Raw genomic sequence first — 19,323 nt, forward strand, 5'->3', positions numbered from 1 at the left:
GTTATGACAGGGCTGGCCTCATTTAACCGTATATCCGTATCTACAGACACCACTATATCACTAATTTTATGTGTTGTAGCTAAATATATAAAACTATAGAATGCGTATTATTATATATGTTTAAAAATATTAAAGGGTATAAATACCTAATGCGTTTGTCCGCATTTCTGTAGTAACAACATATCAGAGGTGTAAGTGCTGCTAGATTAATGTCGCAGTCAGTATGGTTTTTAAAATCTGAAGAACTTCCCAAACGTGAACGCGCGGCCGACGAGCGCGGCGTGATCGCGCACGTACCTTCCAAAGCGGCACGTACTATGTGGACTGCTGGCAACTGGCGAGTATAATCTGGCTGTGGCAAGTCCGTGCATACCACGGCATCGGTCACTGCCTCAGTGGCACCCCACATGCACACACGCACACATAAAGGGTGTGACAAGGTGACAGCAGCGTGCATACCGCAACCGCAGGTTGGATACATTCTTCCCCCCGTTTGGATTCCTTATTTTCATTTTTCTTTTTTTAAATACAAACACCGCCATTATGTTGTGGACGGCGAGTCAAGTCATAAGGAAATTCTCCACCTCATCCGTGAGTACAGTCGGTTTGGCAGCTGCAAAGAAGGAATAGTGACTTTAGTACCTCAGTTTTGTTAAGAAGATCATATAAGAAAGACTGAATGCAACGGTTGATTCGTGGGTACATTAGCAGGACTGAGCTAGACTCGGTTCTTATTACAGATTAGTTATTTTCGTTGAGGTCTTTAGCGATTTCATCTTCATAAATGATGGTGCACAGTTTGCCACATTAGTGCATGCTCTCAAGTCTCACCCGACTATCCTGATATGCTCTCACTACGTCTACTGTACAATCATTGGAGAAGTTGCATCATCATATGGGCTTCATACTGAATGTAGACGGTCAGCGGCTTAGTAACAATCCCACCAATCTGCAAGCAAACTGTTGATAATTAACCCAGTATTTCATCATGACTTGTTCAGCTCTGCAACCAAATGCAATGCAATTTCTCCGGTTTGTTATTAAAAACCTAAACGGTTGGTAGTGCATGCGAATGCGCCATATAACATACTACAATTGACAGTCACCGTTTTTGCACGTGCCGTTCTCGCTCCCTGGATCAGGGTTGTACCTTCCCTCAGTCAGTGGCTTTTGTCAGAGCTGGCTAAAGTCAGTACCAGAGAGCTGACAGCTCTTAGGATATATTGTTTAACCACACCTATAAATAAACTACAAAAAGTAAAAGCTTTCAGTTTAGTCTGAGAAAATAATAATGCTAAGTGATGTTACAGGGTTTCCCACAACATGGGGTTTTTAGACTTTTTTCTTTTCCCTGAAATATAACATTTTAAACCAGAATCTTGACATTTTAAACTAGAAGGAAAAGTAGGAAGAGACTATCAGGCTGCATTCAGGGAAATTAATGCAGCCGGATACTCTCTTACGCTGAAAGTTAGACATTCTTAGCTTCTACCAAAGCTGTTTTAGATTATTATTTTCAAAAATCTCTCAAGTAAAAGTCATATAACTTTGTGGCAGTGTAAATCAAATGTGGTGCAAAACTGGGAGAGTAAGAAATAATGTATAACATCTAAGCAACAGGAGTATACACTATGACATTGTGTGCCAAAGTCTTTCTCAAACCATTTAAATGAAAATTTTTGTGTTTTCAGAATCGGTACATTGCACTGATTGAATCTAACAATAACTGTTTGCCTCCCTTACAGCATTACTACCAGAATAAGCTCAAACTAGCTATAATCGGTCAAAGCCTGTTTGGCCAGGAGGTGTACAGCAACCTGAGGAAACAGGGTCACAAAGTTGTGGGCGTGTTCACAGTCCCTGACAAAGATGGCAAAGCAGACCCCCTCGGTAAGTTAACTCTCTTGCTTTCTTGGTTTTGTAATTCTACGTCTAGATACACTTAAAATCCAAAAATGGAAAATAAAGAGAAAAATACAAAGTAATCCTTCTTAAATGAAAATGTAATGCTGAAAAAAAGGGATAACATCAAAATGTCAGTATGAGATAATATTATATTATGTTATTATAATGTAGTTTCTAAACTTTGCTGTTCATAATTAAATAAACATTTAATGTTATGTATTTCAGTAGGTTGTAAAACCAAGACAACATACTATATGAAGTTAAATTGTTAGGTAGAATTTGGTCTGTCAGTTATTAAACAGTCAATTGATCATAACTGTTTTCATGATTGTTTTTATTTAACTAAAATGTCACATTTCCATCAATATAGATTTGACTAGAATTCTTTTTAAAATTGTTAAGGACACACTTTCTTGTTCAACATGAATGGGATATATATGTGTCCATATCTGAAAGTAAATAAAGCAGCTTTACTGTTGTAAACATGTTGTAAGTTATGAAAAAGTGGTTTTCTTGGTCTTGGTATTAGGGTTGTACTGCATGTTGTATACTGAAACAACATAATTGAATTTTTAATAAAAGTATTCTTTGGCTGGTTATATGGGGGAAAAACCTTTTAGGCTTCTGTTGTTTATACCGAAGGTAGAGGTTAGACCACAAATGCACTTGAAAGTTTCTGCCACAAAGTTGTAGGGATTCCACCCAAATAACCCACCAAATAATATTATTATATATTATATTAAATTTTTGCTTTATTTCTATTTTCAAGTGGGGATGGTTAAAATTCTTATTCATAGTGTCTAACTTGCAGTAGAAAATAATCTGAGCATTCTTAGCTTATGATGGAGCGCTAACTGGCTAGCTAAGCTAACAGCTGCTCAAAATGGGGAACGAAGTAGCTAACTGTTCTCTGTCTCAAACAATTCAAACCTCGTGAACTTTATTAGTTTGAGAAAATGCTGAATTGTTACAATGTTGCACAAGTAAAAATGTATAAGATTAGAGTTTTTTTTTTTTTTTTTTTTTTTGGGTGGGGGGGTGCTCTTTTGTTTGGCTGCTAGCTTGATTAGTCCTTAGCGCCTCCTTGCATCCCCAAACTGAGAGGGCTCTGACTATTTTTTAACACACATAAAATACTGACAACTTCACAGTACGTCAGAAGGCCCCGACTAAAAAGTACAATTTTACCAGATTACAAATACTTCTGTTTTATGACTATAACTAGAATATTTTGTATTCTAGGGCTGCAGCAAAAGCAAAAATATACCCCATAAACTGTATATTGTAATGATTTATAATTTGTACAATTTACCATGGATTTAGATTAAAAAAAGAAACAAAAAAAGATAAATAATGTTCAAATTCAGTGAAAGAGAAGTCAACAAGCAAATAAGGGTTGTGCAGGTCTAAGGCCAGTATAATTAGCACCCTTACCAAAGATCTCTTATAAGTTTACTTTACTCATGAACACTGGAGATGTGCTGTTACAGCTGCAGATGTAAGCGAGGGGGTGTGGAGGAACACCTGTCTTTATTGCACAGCAATTAGCAGAAAAAAACTGCTGTGTTTTCATTGCAACATGTAGAGAATATGAAATGAGGTTCCTTGTGTGTTAAGGAGTGGATAGGAAACGGCATACATGTCTTGACAAAGTAGAAAGTAGCAGCACTACACACACACCCAAATACACACAGCTGTAGATTTAACAGTGAGTCTGGGTGGGAAATCTCCACAAGACGTCTGTAGCAAATGCCTCAGACATTTGCCCATGATAACATTTAATAACACTGACTAGATCATCATCTTTTTTGTATTACTGTATCAATTAAATACAAGACCTTTTGGATAAAAGAAAGAAGAAAATTCACAGCTTCATCAACTTCCCTGCTACACCGCCTTCTGTCTTCCTTTTCTCCCAAAGGAGTCTTCATTCCCAAAAGGTGCTTTAAAGTAAGTTTTAATTGGATGCCATAAAAAGCAGTTTCTTCTAAAAGGGTTCTTTCTGAAGATAATGGCTCTGGTTAGAACCAAAGCACTCTAGAAAGAATCTCTGTAGAACCCATACTTGTGAGCTTGTTTGTCCTAAATCCTGACTCGGGGTCACCGGAGGCCTGTGCTGTGGCTGAGGTAGATGCGTGTTGACTCTACAGTGGCTCTGGACAATGACAGTCCTTTATCCTGCATTAGTTGAGGAATACTGGCTCTATTGTCTGTGTGGGGAGAGGCCCTGTGTGGCCTGGAGATGCAGCTCTTAGGTGAAAAGTCTATGCAATCTTTCCACAAAACTTTATGTATTGCTGTCAGCCACCGCTTGATCTTTCTCTCACCCTCAGGTTTTCTGAAAGAAATATTTGAATGTTTCCTCTATGAAAAACATCAATGTACTTGTATTGATGAATATGAAACATTTTGGGGCTAGAGTTGGTAATTTTGTGACCTCTGTGACAGACTGAAACCAGCTGTAGGACCTAGCATTAGTAATCTAGGTCACCTGGCTGTGCCTTGGTAGGTTTATTGTGGCTGTTAGTTTCCAGATCAAACAGGTAAACCTGGCAATGACTGGAATTAAAGCTTATCTGAACTAGTTATAACTGCCACTCACACTTCCTGGTCATAATGACTCATCACATAGAACAATTGATTACAATGTCCTTAGTATTTGGGACACTTTCAAAACCTCCAAACTTTAAAGTACAGTGGGACACTAACCATCTTGCAGTCACAAGCTAAAATGTTAATAAAGAAAACTAAGAACACTGTCAACACAAATAGACGCTGTAGAGATCAATTTCCATTTGTTCCTTTATTTCTTTTTAGAGGAGGAAAACTATCAAATCTTTTTTGAGAAGCTTCTGTCTGTACTTACTGGTATATGCAATATTTTCCTTTGGAAAATTCCTGTGGGATTATTTTTCTAAACTACAACTCTGAATCTTCTTCTCTCTTATAAGCGGTGGCAGCAGAGAAAGATGGGACACCGGTTTTCAAGTTTCCGAGGTGGCGAGTCAAGGGGAAGCCCATATCGGAGGTGGTGGACGCATATAAAGCCGTCGGTGCCGAGCTGAATGTCATGCCTTTCTGTTCCCAGTTCATCCCCATGAATATCATCGACCACCCCAAGCATGGCTCCATCATCTACCACCCCTCCATTCTGCCCCTGCACAGAGGAGCCTCTGCCATCAACTGGTGAGAAGGAGTAGAGGTGGTGGGAGAATGTGACCTGTAACCAAAGTTTAGCTGACAACCAAACTGGATGTAGCAGTATATTATTCTAATCTACAGTATAAGCTGTAAATGCACAGAGCCCCAGTTCTCTCTGATGTTTAAAGGAAAGGCAGTTATGTTTGACCTCCTACTACACTGGCTTTTCTTATCTTTCCTCTGTCTTGTCCATTCTCCACCCTTACTATCGCTCAGCTTCAGTTATCACCACAATGCTAGCCCTCTAAAGGGCTTCAGACCTATAATAAACTACAATGCTAACCCACTAAAGAGCTTCAGAGCGTAAACTAAAATGCTAGCCCGCTAAAGGGCTTCAGAGCTATAATACACTACAATGCTAGCCCTCTAAAGGGCTTCAGAGCTATAATACACTACAATGCTAGCCCACTAAAGAGCTTCAGAGCGTAAACTAAAATGCTAGCCCGCTAAAGGGCTTCAGAGCTATAATACACTACAATGCTAGCCCTCTAAAGGGCTTCAGACCTGTAATAAACTACAATGTTAGCCCACTAAAGAGCTTCAGAGCGTAAACTAAAATGCTAGCCCGCTAAAGGGCTTCAGAGCTATAATACACTACAATGCTAGCCCGCTAAAAAGCTTCAGAGCTATAATAAACTAAAATGCTAGCCTGCTAAAGGGCTTCAAAGCGTAAACTAAAATGCTAGCCCTCTAAAGGGCTTCAGAGCTATGGTTAACTATAATGCTAGCAACAAAATACGCTAGCTAGTTTAGCTCTGTCCAGTGCTTAAAGGTGCTGTGTGCTGCACAATCAACGGTCAGTGACTAAAAAAATTCAGTATTTAAGTAAAAAGTGTGTTTCTATTTATATCCTACTTTTTTTTTCCATATAAATGTATCTAATAATTTTAAGAGAATAACTTTAGCCTAGAATGAACCATTTATATGTACTTGTAATTTCTATCCACATTTTGACCACTAGATGTCATTAATTTTAAACTTTGCACCTTTAAAAATGTCCTGAACAACTCCAAAACATTCTTACGTGCTTTTACTTTTCAATGACGTTTTTAAAGCAAAATGTGGTCATTTGTGTCCCTCTAACATGGAAATGTATTAAGCTTAACTAATTGTTTAACAGAACTAGCTAAGCTAAAAGCTATAGTTAGCACTGACTTTAGCTTTAATGAACAGACATAATGGTTGCATTAAAATTCTGAAATTAAAGTAATTGAGCATATCATAAATCAGCAACCTAATGTTCATTTAAGCTGGAGATATCTAGTCTTGTAAAGCCAATATACAGTCATGTTTGCAAAAAAAATATAATATAATGCAGTGATTTGCTAATGACTTAAATCTAGTAAATATTAAAAAACAACATATCAAATGTTCATAGTAAAGCTCTGAACTTATTTTAACAGGCCCTAAGGCCTTCTTCATGTTATAGCATTTTCTTGCCACATGGTTGCAGCATCAGAAATATCTTTGTTGTATGGTGCTCTGGTGGTTACTGTTACTTGTTCTTTACTAATGCCCTGTAGTGAAAAAGACTGAAGTAAAAATGCACACATAAGTGCTTTGTGGTGAAGTAAAATTAGAGGTGTTAAATCAGTGAAGGTTGTTCAGTGCAGCTGTTGTTTATGCTTTTTGGTTTTTTGTTTTTGGTAATTTGTTCTCTTCATTAGAAAAAGTTCCTGCAGGCTTGACCTATCTTTCAACTAGTCTGCATTCAATCAGTGTGCTCCCTTTTGGAAGAGAACCAAGGACAAATACCTTACAATGTTATTATTTTCTTTCTGTTATATGCTCATTTTGAATTTGATATCACCATCACATGAGTCAGGTCGAAGGCAGCAAAGTGCTGACAAGGTTGAATAATATTTACAAAAATACCTGATAACGTGGGGAGTAACTTAGTTGGGTAACTTTTTCAACACGAAATTGTGAAATATTTAGATATTTAATCATTTGTTCATTATATTTTTGGAAGATTTATAAAATATTGAAAAATTGTCAAAATATTTAAATATGTTAATTTATTTGACACGAATCTTTTGTAGGCAGCTCATTACCTTCAGTCTTTATTAATCGGATTGCCACTGTCTCTCGTGGTTTAGTTATATCATTCTGCTTCAATTAGTCAGGTTTATGGACTTCTACATACATATACAGTCAACTGTTAAGACATATTTACCAAATTCTTTTTCAATCTATTTCTTCTATTATAAGGACCCTGATCCATGGTGATAAAAAAGCTGGCTTCACAGTCTTCTGGGCTGATGATGGACTGGACACCGGCCCCATTCTCCTGCAGAGAGAATGTGCTGTTGAGCCAAATGACACGGTGGACACGCTGTACAACCGCTTCCTCTTCCCAGAGGGCATAAAAGCCATGGTAAGCCAGTACGAGTTTCAACAGAATATTTTCATAAACTTCACAGATACAAACTGAACTGTTACTCTCGGTGTAGGTGGAATCAGTGCAGCTCATTGCTGATGGAAAGGCGCCTCGCATTCCTCAGACAGAAGAAGGAGCGAGCTACGAGGGCATTCAGAAGAAATCCAACTCCAGGGTGAGAGTCTGACTGAAAGACAGAAGCTTGCAGTCAGCCATGTGAATATGTGATGGCTTTCAATGAACACATGTGTAGTTTTCCAGCAACACAGTAAGCTCCAATGTGCTATTTTTAGTGAAGAGGTTTATTTTCCTCTGTAATTTTCCATGTGCTCCTCAGCTAGCAGCAGCCAGTTGTTTGACCTCCTCCTCTCTTTCCCCCTTTTACCTGCTCTGAAGAGACATGTCAGCCTTTGGCAATGTTGACACTGGCTTCTTCCTGTGTCTCTCAGGTTAACTTGGCCCAGCCAGCTGAGGCCATCCACAACTGGATTCGTGGACATGACAAAGTCCCTGGGGCTTGGACTGTCATTGATGGGCAGGTGCGTTTCCTGGAACACATGAGCACGAAGAATAAACACACAGCACTGGTGTCTGTAGGCTAATGCAGATGTTATAAGTTCTGTCATTAAAGCAGGCATTTAGACATCTTTTTATGTAATACTTTTTTTTGTTAGATGGCATTAACTTATTAATGTTTTTTGAAAAGACAGATGGAAGAGCATTTTTACAAAAAAAGATACATTTTTAAGTATTAAAAATGACATATTTGCTATATTAAGTGTCCCGATCTGTCCATCTATCTATTTTATTATGAAGAATCAAAAATATGGAATTTTGGAAAATAACTAAATAATGAATTTTCTGTACCCCATAACCAGTTCAGGGTCAATGGGGTTAAACTGGAGCCAATCCCAGATGCTATGAGGCTAGAGTTGGGAGTACACCATCACAGAGACAAACTGAGGCACACCTAGCCGCGATTGCAACCAGGAACCTACTTGTTGTGTCATGATATTGCAAACCATCACGTCACCATGTCGTCCAAAATATGTTAAGAAGTATGTAATTAATTATAGAAATTGAGAAATAATTCTGTATTTTTTAATTAAATAATTAATTAAGTTATTTCTTTCTATCTTTATATGCTAATGTATTTTTTAAATTGATTAAATCTCTTTTAAATTAATTAATTTCTAAATAACTGAATTCATTCATTCATATATTTAATTATTTTACTTTTATTTATTACTAACTATTTATCACTGTATATTTGCTGCTAGGTAATAAAATGAGCATTTCTAACTTAAATTTAAGGCAGAATTGTTCACCTGTACCTGGGGTTTGTCACAGGTGACCAATCATTCTTTAGGAGCTACCTTCTTGCCATACAACCTGATTTAAAATAATTTAAAGTGAAATTAAATTAAGTTAAATCAAAATAAAAATAAGGTTTATTTATTTTAAAGTGTTTCTTTATTGATTATATAAAGTAAATATAAAAAAATTGATGGATGGATGGATGGACAAGAGTGTGGAATTATTTTTTTGTAACAACCAGGAAGGAAGTTCAATATTCAGTAAATTTGCAAGAAATTGAGTTACTGTTCAGAACTACCCCCAGAACTATTGTACTGTATAAGAGTATGCCACATAATGTAAAGGTGATCCTACTGTAAATGTTATGTAACAAAAAGACAAAAACAAAAAGTTTTTTTTTTCTTTTTCTAAAAATAATCAGCAGCATCTGAACTTTTTTAAACTTACAGGTTTATAAATATTTATGGGGACATAAGATACATGTTGTAAATGCTTTTCTGTGTCTGTCCTCAGTCTGTGACTCTTTATGGCTCATCCATTTTGGGGGGGTCTGCACCAGCCGGTCAGCCTTTGGAAATCGAGGGGGCTTCCCAACCTGGCATTGTTACAAAGAACGGGTTGGTCCTGTACGGAACTGACGGGAAGGCTGTGAGTTTCCATGTAGTTTGTCTTACTACTAAACAAATATTGCCTGTCACTACTCTGAGGCCTTGACAGTACAGTTTCTAACTGATGGGTTATTCAAACAAAGCTGACTTTTCAAATACAGATGTGTCAGCTCAACCTTTTATCATGTTCCTGTATGTATCTGTTTACTCTGTTTGCATTTGATTGACAGCTCCTGGTGAAGAACCTGCAGTTTGAGGATGGAAAGATGATCCCTGCCTCCAAGTATTTCTCTGCCGGAGAAAGCTCCAGCGTGGAGCTGACCGATGATGAAAAGAAGATGGCAGAAGAAATTAAGGCAAGTTAAAAAAATTTTCCCAAGTGACAACAAATAACTGAATGAAAGATGTTAATTGACTAAAGGTAACCTTTCCCCCCCTCTTTTAATACTAAAGAACATCTGGAAGGGCATCCTAAGCAATGTACCTGCCATTGAGGACACCACAGATTTCTTTAAGTCTGGAGCTGCCTCCATGGATGTGGTTAGGTGAGGTGCAGTCATATTTCAGATATGAAATTCAAAATAAGCCACAATGAAATTAAAAGGGGTCATCAAATATTTTATTTAGGAAAAAAGATTAATGGCTGTAGCTGTAAGCACTGATGAAGTGCTGTCTCTTCTGCGTGTTCAGGTTAGTGGAGGAGGTGAAGCAGAAGTGTGCTGGTGTCCAGCTACAGAATGAGGACGTGTACATGGCCACCACCTTCCAGGACTTCATCCAGATGTTTGTCCGCAAATTCAGAGGAGAGGACCAGGAGGAGGAGCTGGACATTGACTATGTCAGTCTGATCAACAGCTTGAAAAGAGTGAGAGTGAAGCAGTGAGGCAAGAAACTTTCATTTAATTTAGTCTTTGTCTTATTTTTTGTCTATCCAGGCAACCAAAGATGTGAACAACATGACACTGAAAATGCCCTTCCAGTGTTTTATTGATGGCAAGTTTGAGGATGCAGAAAACGGCAAGACTTATGACACCATTAATCCTACTGATGGATCTGTAAGGCACCAGACCATCCTTCCATCCTTGAGTAACCACGCTTGCACGTTTTAATCAACGAAATATTTTTCACATAGGTGATCTGTAAGGTGTCCTACGCCTCAGTGGGAGATGTGGATCGGGCTGTGGCTGCTGCCAAAGAAGCTTATGATAGCGGACCATGGGGCAAGATGAACCCCAGAGACAGAGGGAGTCTCCTGTACAAGTGAGTAGGTTCACCTAGATGATTATATCATGTGATGACATAATCAGAACAATTAACCAGATTCACAAGAGTCATCAAGCATAGAAGCATGCAAAAAGAGAACCATAAAGAAATGCTCTTTTTTCTGCCACAGCAATGAATTCTCTTAACAGTTAAAAAATGTGTAGAAAAATAGTTTGGCTTACAAACCAAAAAGTGTGCCGCTAGACTGACACAGAACATATGCTATGTACTATTAATTGCATCATTTAAGGGCAAATGGGGTAGGTTTTCATGCTTTCTTTCTTACCTGCAGTATGAAAACAATGAATTATCACTAAATACATCACTCATACCAACAAAAAGAAAAAAAAGTGAGAGGTTAAAGTACATTTATGTATTTTTTGGCATGAAGAACTTGATTTATTTAATAGTCTTATTCTTGCTCACAAGATTTTTTTAACAACCTGGCCGCTATCATGTCTTAGTTATCTGATTTCCTTGAATGAAATTGTTAATAGCTAATTTTGGCTACATTAGCTACATTTGTAGCTAATCTAGCTAAAGTAGCCAATGCAGTTAATGTAGCTAAAGTAGCTAACATGGTTAATGCAGCTAATGTAATTAATGTAGCTAATGCAGTTAATGTAGCTAAAGTAGCTAACATGGTTAATGCAGCTATTGTACTTAATGTAATTAATGTAGCTAATGTAGTTAATGTAGCTAAATTAGCTTATGTGGTTAAAGCAGCTAATATAGCTAATGCAGCTAATGTATTTTATGTAGCTAATGGAGCTGATGTTGTTAATGTAGTTATGCAGCTAATGTAATTTATGTCATAATTGGTGTCATACTTGCGGTCATACTATGCTTCATATTGCAAGTATCAGCTGATTAATATTTATTAATGCCTTTATATATTTTCCAGAATTAAAATACCACCCTAACAATCTTCACTCTGACCTCCTTTCTCCAGGCTTGCAGACCTGATGGAAGAGCACCAGGAAGAGTTGGCCACTATAGAGTCTATTGACTCGGGAGCTGTTTACACACTCGCCCTTAAGACACATGTAGGCATGTCTATCCAGACTTTCCGCTACTTTGCTGGCTGGTGTGACAAGATACAGGTAGGATGCTATTCTTTTGGATTAGAACCCAAACAGATGCTTTGTGAATAGCTATTACAGACTATTAAAAAGGAACCATATGAACTCTTGCTTTCCTGCAGGGTAAAACAATCCCTATCAACCAAGCCAGGCCCAACCGCAACCTGACTTTCACTAAGAAAGAACCTCTGGGGTAAAGCTCTGCACAAGCTATACATTGATTTTGAGCTCGTTCTGTTAAGTCAGTGTGTGCGTTGAGCTTTGTAGCTTTTTTTCTGTGACAGTGTTTGTGCCATTGTCATCCCGTGGAATTACCCTCTCATGATGCTGGCTTGGAAGAGTGCAGCCTGCCTGGCAGCAGGAAACACACTTGTTCTTAAACCCGCACAGGTGAGCATATGCATATTTTGTGGAAAAAAAACCATGAAATCATTGTTACCCCCTCATCCTTTTGTACTAATTCCATCCAGTTGAACATTAACTCAGTCTTGTTTTTGTTTTAAGCATTTTTTCTGCTATTTACAGGTTACTCCACTGACTGCTCTAAAGTTTGCTGAGCTTTCCGTGAAAGCCGGTATTCCAAAAGGAGTCATCAATATTTTGCCGGGCTCTGGTGATAAATCTAAAGAATTTTGTCCTTTCATAAATGCATCATGAAAATGTAAAAATGAAGACAATACTTCCTAATCTTAACACATAAGGCTTTGATTCATTGCAAGACCCCCTAGATCATTTTTACCTGAATCAGCATCAGGATCAAACAATTTTGGACTACTTTTTCTCTATCCACCTAAGTTTCATATTCTGACTCTACCATAAGCATTGCTTCAATTCTATTTGGCATCTCTTATTCACTGACTGTATGGCTTTCATCATCTCATCCAGGTGGAATGGTAGGACAACGTCTGTCGGATCACCCAGACATTCGCAAGCTGGGCTTCACTGGCTCCACGCCGATTGGTAAACAGATCATGAAGAGGTAAGAACGCACAGACTCTGCTTTTTGGATCAGATGACAGCAGCTAGGTATTTTATGGGATTTCTCTTTGGTTTCCTGTTTCAGCTGTGCGGTCAGTAACCTCAAAAAGGTCTCTCTGGAGCTGGGAGGGAAATCACCTCTTATCATTTTCAGTGACTGTGACATGGACAAGGCTGTTCGTATGGTGAGATGGAAATAAACATTTTGGTTAGATAGTTTTTTTTTATTTATTATTATTATTTCATATTTTATATACCAATAAATTTTAAAAATGTAATTTTCTTTGTGTCCTCCTCCATAGGGCATGAGTTCTGTGTTTTTCAACAAGGGTGAGAACTGCATAGCTGCTGGACGCCTGTTTGTGGAGGAATCCATACACGATGAGTACATTAGTCGAGTGGTGAGTGCACCAGAACACTGACACTGTACACCATTTAATGAAAGCAGTTAAAGGAGAAGAAACTAAACCAGCTTTAAATATAAACTGATATTGCTTCTGTTTGCACACCATTATCCTTCAAGGTGGAGGAGATCAAGAAAATGAAAATCGGAGACCCTCTAGATCGGTCTACAGACCACGGCCCACAGAACCACAAAGCCCATCTGGAAAAACTGCTGGAGTACTGCGAGATGGGGGCAAAGGAGGGAGCCACACTGGTGTATGGAGGCAGACAGGTGGACAGGCCAGGTACATCACACTAAGGCAACCACTTTTACTCACTCAGTGTGTATGCAAATTCACAATATTGATATTTACTGTAAAAAATAAACTAGTGCCCTTCATTATCAGGCGGTTTAATTTTTTATTTGTGGTTAAGTGTTCTTAATCAGTCACTACAACTTTATTTATAGAGCACTTTTCATACAAAACTGAATGTAGCAAAAGTGCTTTTCAAAATGCAAATAGGATTAAAAGTGCGTCTTAAGATGTACTTTTATTCCATGTAGAAGTTCCATGTATGATCTTAGTCAACATTCCTGCTACTGAGTAGGTGAAGTTCTGATATATTCTTTGGGAACCCAGAGAGCAGAACATTGCATAATCATTCCTGCTGGTAATAAAAGTATGTTATGAAGATAGAAATCCTGTTTGCATTGAACTTGTAATCCTATTTTCATCTTTGTGGTTGTTTCAGGTTTCTTCATGGAGCCCACTGTTTTCACCAATGTTGAGGACCACATGTTCATCGCCAAAGAGGAGTCTTTTGGCCCCGTCATGGTGGTGTCCAAGTTCAAAGATGGGTAAGTTAAAGTAACGGGCAATTTGGCATCAAGCTCCCGTATTATTTATGTTGCTAACCACTACCTCTGCTCTGTCCTCTCCCTCCAAACCCCAGCGATGTGGATGGCGTGCTTCACAGAGCCAATGACACTGAGTACGGCCTGGCCTCGGGCGTGTTCACCCGCGACATTAATAAGGCCATGTATGTGAGCGAGCGGCTGGAGGCCGGAACCGTCTTCGTTAACACATACAACAAGACCGATGTCGCCTCACCCTTTGGAGGTTTCAAGCAGTCAGGCTTCGGCAAAGACCTCGGTCAGTAGAAAGTGATGTTTGGTCAGATGTTATTGTGTGAACATAGTGTTAATAGCTTAAAAAAAAAAAAGCTACCCTTGAGGACAACTCTATAGAAGTGTATAACATTTGCTTCTGTGCAACTTAACCTATGGCTGTCACAAACCTTCTCAGAAGCCCTACAAGCTCCTAACCTGTTCATGTTCTCTGTTTCAACCACAGGAGAGGACGCCCTCATGGAATATCTCAAGACCAAAGCAGTCACTGTGGAGTACTGAGGCTCAGGCTCCCCCAGCGAACTCTGATCCACATCTGTACAGGAAAGGAACTGGTCAGTCTGTGCGGGTCAGACATCCAGCATTCAGGGTGCTTCTGCACAGCCATTTTCCAGTCAGTGTGTGTGTGTGTGTGCAGAGGTGCGTGGTCATGAGTACTGTCTTAGTTCATTTTGTCCACAAATTTGGACAAGGTGCCTGTCTTTTGCTTGGTTTTCTTTAAACATTCACATGAATCTTGAATAAGGGAAGAAAATGTTATCTCTTTTTTCTTTTTCTTTTTTTATTCTTCCTTCTGGATCAAACTTCAGCTGGACACTGCCCCGCCTATTGTGAGCCAAGCTGTTTGTATTTCAGTTCTTTAGAAAAAAGCATTAAAGAAACACAAAAGTGGGCTTTACATATAAAACAAAAAATCACTCCTTTTTCCTCCTGGAACCTCTGTTGTTCTGTTATCTTTATTGATTCTATCCATACTACATCACCCTTTCCTTATTTCCCCCTGATGCTGCCTTCACTGTTTAACTCTTTTTTTTTTTCTCTCATTACCGGACGAATTGTTGTGTACATAAATATCTCTTTGATGTGGATGTATAGTTGATTTCTGGTTGAATTTGGGAGATTGCTTGTATTCACGTGATGTAACATGCACCTTATTAGTTTTGCATAGCACAAAGTGGTGGTCAACCTAACTCACTGTAGACCAGAGTGTGTGTAGCAAACATTTACTTGAATACTGCAAGATGCCTTATATTTGTAATTTTTGGGTGTTCCAGTGGTTAGAATAGTGAGGTTACTTTCGGGTTCCTCATAAAGTCATAAAAAAGGGAGAGTAAGACAATGATTTTATGAAAAGACAAGTGGTTTGCAAATCTTTGCGAAGTTTGCGGTCAGTTGCTAAACAGAAATCTTACAACAATATAAGTTAAACTTATTTTAACCTGCGCTAATGTTTATCCTTCCTTCATCAGGATGTTCTAGCAAACTTTATGATGAAGATGACCTCAAACAGATGTAGAAACAATGATACACCAAACACCAAAATGGGGTTTAAATGAGCAGAAACCATGTAGGATTTGTCATGGAGGGTCCTAATCTTAATTGCTTTCACCCACACAGGGCTCAAAATGAACAGAAACTACAGATAGAGACATAGTATTATAATGGAAACACACAAAACAGTGTACCCTCATCATACCGCTCAATGGAAACGGGGCTAAAGTCCCCCAATTAGGAGACTTCAAGCTATAAAGATTAAAGGCTTCCAAGCTTTTCCAAGCTTTTGATGTATCATCTGAAGCACCAGATAGTTTGAGTATATTGGGGAACTAAATCAGGTATTTCTTAAATTCAAAGCTGATAGTTGCAGTGTGTAACAAAATCAAAGGCCAATGAGAGAAAAGTGTTATATATTGTATTATATATTGTTATATATCATCTTTGCTAAAATACTTGTGTTATTCTCTTCAAATGAGCCATTTATATCTACTTGCTGTGGGTTCACATACATGGCAGCTGCCATATTTGTGCCACCATTTTTTCTACGGTGTCTCTGAATGGACAAACAACTAGAAGTGAGAACCTCTGAGCTTTAAAACTGCAGTACCGGCTGTGTTTGATAGATGCTAGAGCACCGTTAGGGATAAGTAACGCCTTAAACGGCACATGGAAGAAGATGGTACACATGTAAACAATGTTGAAGTAGTTACCTGTAGTGCGGTCATCGCTGCACCTGAGGAAACTGGATCCACTCACAAATTAAAACATATTAATGTCTGGAAGAATTTTGGACACTGACGACCACTGTCCTTTCAAAACTATACATGGCATTTTACGTAGTTTAATTCCCATTTTTACCACTAGATGTCAGTAATTCTTACACACTGTACCTTTAAATATTTCTTTGAAAACCCTAAGTATCTATAACATCACATTGCTTGTTTTTACACTCTCTAGTGTGTAGCTATGTCTAAATTTTGAAAACACTTGCAACATCTCACATCTTACTTTGCACATTAGCCATTTTTGTTTGTTTGACCACCACTTTTTTCCCTGGGAAGTTGGGCATGCAAAAGCCACGTGAATGAATACAAGCAAATTAAGGCTCACTCAGGACTGGACTGGATGTCATGAATGAAGTTTTCTTCCCTGGCCAGAACTCAACAAAAGAAGAGCATTAAACTAAGAGAACCGGAAAAGTATTAATTAATTAAAATTATTCATCAAATAAGGTCATTCTGGCGGTGGTTTTGATCGACTTAAGTCTTAATGAGGTTGCAGAAGGCATTTCACGTCTAAGCACTCTGACATTTTAGTTTAGACTTTTAGAATCCTTTAAATTGTAAATGCACATTTCATTTCTGAGATTTGGTTGCTCTGTTATTCTTACAATGTCTGAGCATCCATGAACAATTTAGCTAGGAGCTCTGTACAGCACTGGCTTGTTTTGGTTGTATTAGAAATTTAAAAAAAAAGGGATCAGAAATTGTAAAACATTATTTAATATCTAGTTCTTAGAAAAATTATTTTAGAAATGTTCTGCTGATGGGGCTCAGAATGTACAATTTGTCATATATGATCAGGAAATAAAACATGAAAAGCCTTATTTTTCATATCATTCAAAGAAGGTATGCACACACAAAATATTGTGAAAATGCAGTATTGAATTGTCACTAGAGAAAGCTGTTGTCAGCCATCTTTATTTTAACTCCACCCTCATGTTCTGGTTGTTTCCAGCATCCTAAACTAAATGATGACATTCACTCTCTCCTTCCTTTGTCAAATCTGACTTTATTTGTAAATATTATTTTCACAAAACCAGGATTAAAAGGAGTATTTAATATATTTTTGACACTGTATTTGTCATAGAAAAAATGTATATGTTATAACCCTTTTTTGACACACCAGCTAGGCGTTTTTATTCATCACTGATGTGAAAAAGTTTTGAAATATTTCTATAATGTTGTGATTCCAGGCAGCAAGGGCTACGAAGCAGGTGTTGACTCTCCTTTGAAAAGATGAGAGCTGTCCCCTCAATAAACAGTATTTCATTCAGCAGTGTCAGTGTTTAAAATCATCTTTGATTTTATTTCATTTGTGAAAGGATGATGATATAAATTTTGTTCACAAGCTCATTCAAGATTTGGTATTTTTAGTACAATTCCAAATAAAAAAGCACAAATGTTTTTTGTTTGTTTTTTTCTATGGGCAATGACAGGGGGGATGATCAATGAAACGCACCAGATTTTTATTCTTTTATTCATCTATTTTACAAACAGGCCAGTCAGGCAACTGGAAATTATCCCGCTCTTCCTGTGGGCCCGTCTGGGCCTGGATATGAGATTCTAACTGCTCAACGATCATTGGCCTTCTCTAGTCCTTGTTGCTTTTCATGTTTTAAATTATTGAAAGATCTGGGCTACAAGCAGGCCAGTTCAGGACCCAGACTACAAAGCCATGCTGTTGTAATAGATGCAGTATAAAATTTAGCATCATGTTGTAGAAATGTGCAAGGTCTTCCTTGAAGGAAACATAGTCTGGATGGCAGCAGATGCTGCTGTAAACCTCTGAACTTTTCAGCATTGATGTAGAAGCTGTCCATGCCATCAGAGATGCAGGCTGGAAGGTCCCTTTAGGTCTAGAGGATAAAGGACCCATGATTTTTTTTAAGAATGTCAAATATTAGCAGATTTTTAGCAAATTTCTGACAACCAATCTGTTTTCCACTTTGTCTCTACCCTTTTTAAATGACCTTTGGTCCAGAAAAGATGGTGGTGTCTCTGGATCATGCATGTTTACATATGGCTTCTTCTTCGACAGAAGATCCACCTGCATTTGTGGATTGCACGGTGAGCTGTGATTTCCAGACAGAATCATGTCCGTTTTTAATACAATGCTACTTGAGGGCCTAAAGAGTATGGGCATCCATTAAGTTTCAGCTGTGCTGCTTGGACAAATGTTTCCAGATTTGTTTGATGATATTATGTACTGTAGATGATATTCAGTGTTTTGCAAGTACACATTGAACATCACTGAAATTCGTTCATTTGTAAACAGCTGAACATCTGTCTATCTTTTCTTATGAGTGACTTTGCTTCTTTAGGGTGCTCGTTTTACCTGCAGTCATGTTACTGACCATATACTCTTCCAGCCTTTGGTTGCCATCTTTTGCTGTGCAGACTTATCTGATACATGCTGCTACCATCAAATTTAAAATGACCTATTAGTTTTCCAGAAATAATAAATGAAAATACTTTATTTATCCCAGAGTTAAATTAGTGTTGTATTTTTTCTCGTCTTACTTTCAAAATTTAAAACGTCGTTTGTTCTCTCATGAATAAAATATTGATTTTTGGGTTTTGCAGTTCATTAAATTCAATTGTAATTTTCATTTTTTTTTTTTTTACCATTCCTCAACTTTTTGGGAACAAGGATTGTAGCATTTTTTTATGTCATACCAGCCTTATTTAAAATGTTTTTTTTCTGCAAAGGCCTGGCAACTTCATTTGATTCAGGTGTGTTGGTGAAGTAGATCTCGAGGACTGGACTTGGGCATCCCTGATTTATACACTCACCAACCACCTCATAAGGTACACCTGTTCAAATGATTAACACTAATCATCCAATCACACTGCAGCAACCAAATGAGTATCGTTACTGTCCATCCCATGACACACCATGTATATCCAAGAGGGCAACTTTCTGTCACACCATGCCACAATGTTCAAACTGGTTTCTAGAACATGACAATGAGTTCACTGTCCTCCAACGGCCTCCACAGTCAGTGGATCTCAATCC

The 19,323-nt window shown here is 38.0% G+C and overlaps 1 protein-coding gene across 2 annotated transcripts; it reads left to right on the forward strand.

Annotated features, from left to right (window-relative positions):
- The first annotated feature begins 358 nt into the window (after positions 1–358).
- On the forward strand, positions 359–17,709 carry aldh1l2 (aldehyde dehydrogenase 1 family, member L2). 2 transcript variants are annotated; one of them, XM_041977349.1, is made up of 24 exons: positions 362–440; positions 531–591; positions 1,746–1,890; positions 4,857–5,091; positions 7,318–7,483; positions 7,560–7,661; positions 7,936–8,025; positions 9,317–9,451; positions 9,642–9,767; positions 9,865–9,956; positions 10,102–10,249; positions 10,347–10,466; positions 10,544–10,671; positions 11,627–11,777; positions 11,879–11,949; positions 12,041–12,146; positions 12,282–12,369; positions 12,642–12,735; positions 12,820–12,919; positions 13,037–13,135; positions 13,258–13,423; positions 13,872–13,977; positions 14,073–14,272; positions 14,474–17,709. In XM_041977349.1, the coding sequence occupies exons 2-24, from the start codon at positions 544–546 to the stop codon at positions 14,527–14,529; spliced, it is 2,772 nt and encodes a 923-aa protein (XP_041833283.1). In that variant the 5' UTR covers positions 362–440; positions 531–543; the 3' UTR covers positions 14,530–17,709. The 2 variants fall into 2 exon arrangements, with proteins under 2 accessions (XP_041833282.1, XP_041833283.1); XM_041977348.1 differs by having other exon boundaries at positions 359–591.
- Positions 17,710–19,323: the final 1,614 nt, after the last annotated feature.

The sequence above is a fragment of the Melanotaenia boesemani genome, chromosome 23, assembly GCF_017639745.1.
Source record: "Melanotaenia boesemani isolate fMelBoe1 chromosome 23, fMelBoe1.pri, whole genome shotgun sequence".
Lineage (NCBI taxonomy): Eukaryota > Metazoa > Chordata > Actinopteri > Atheriniformes > Melanotaeniidae > Melanotaenia > Melanotaenia boesemani.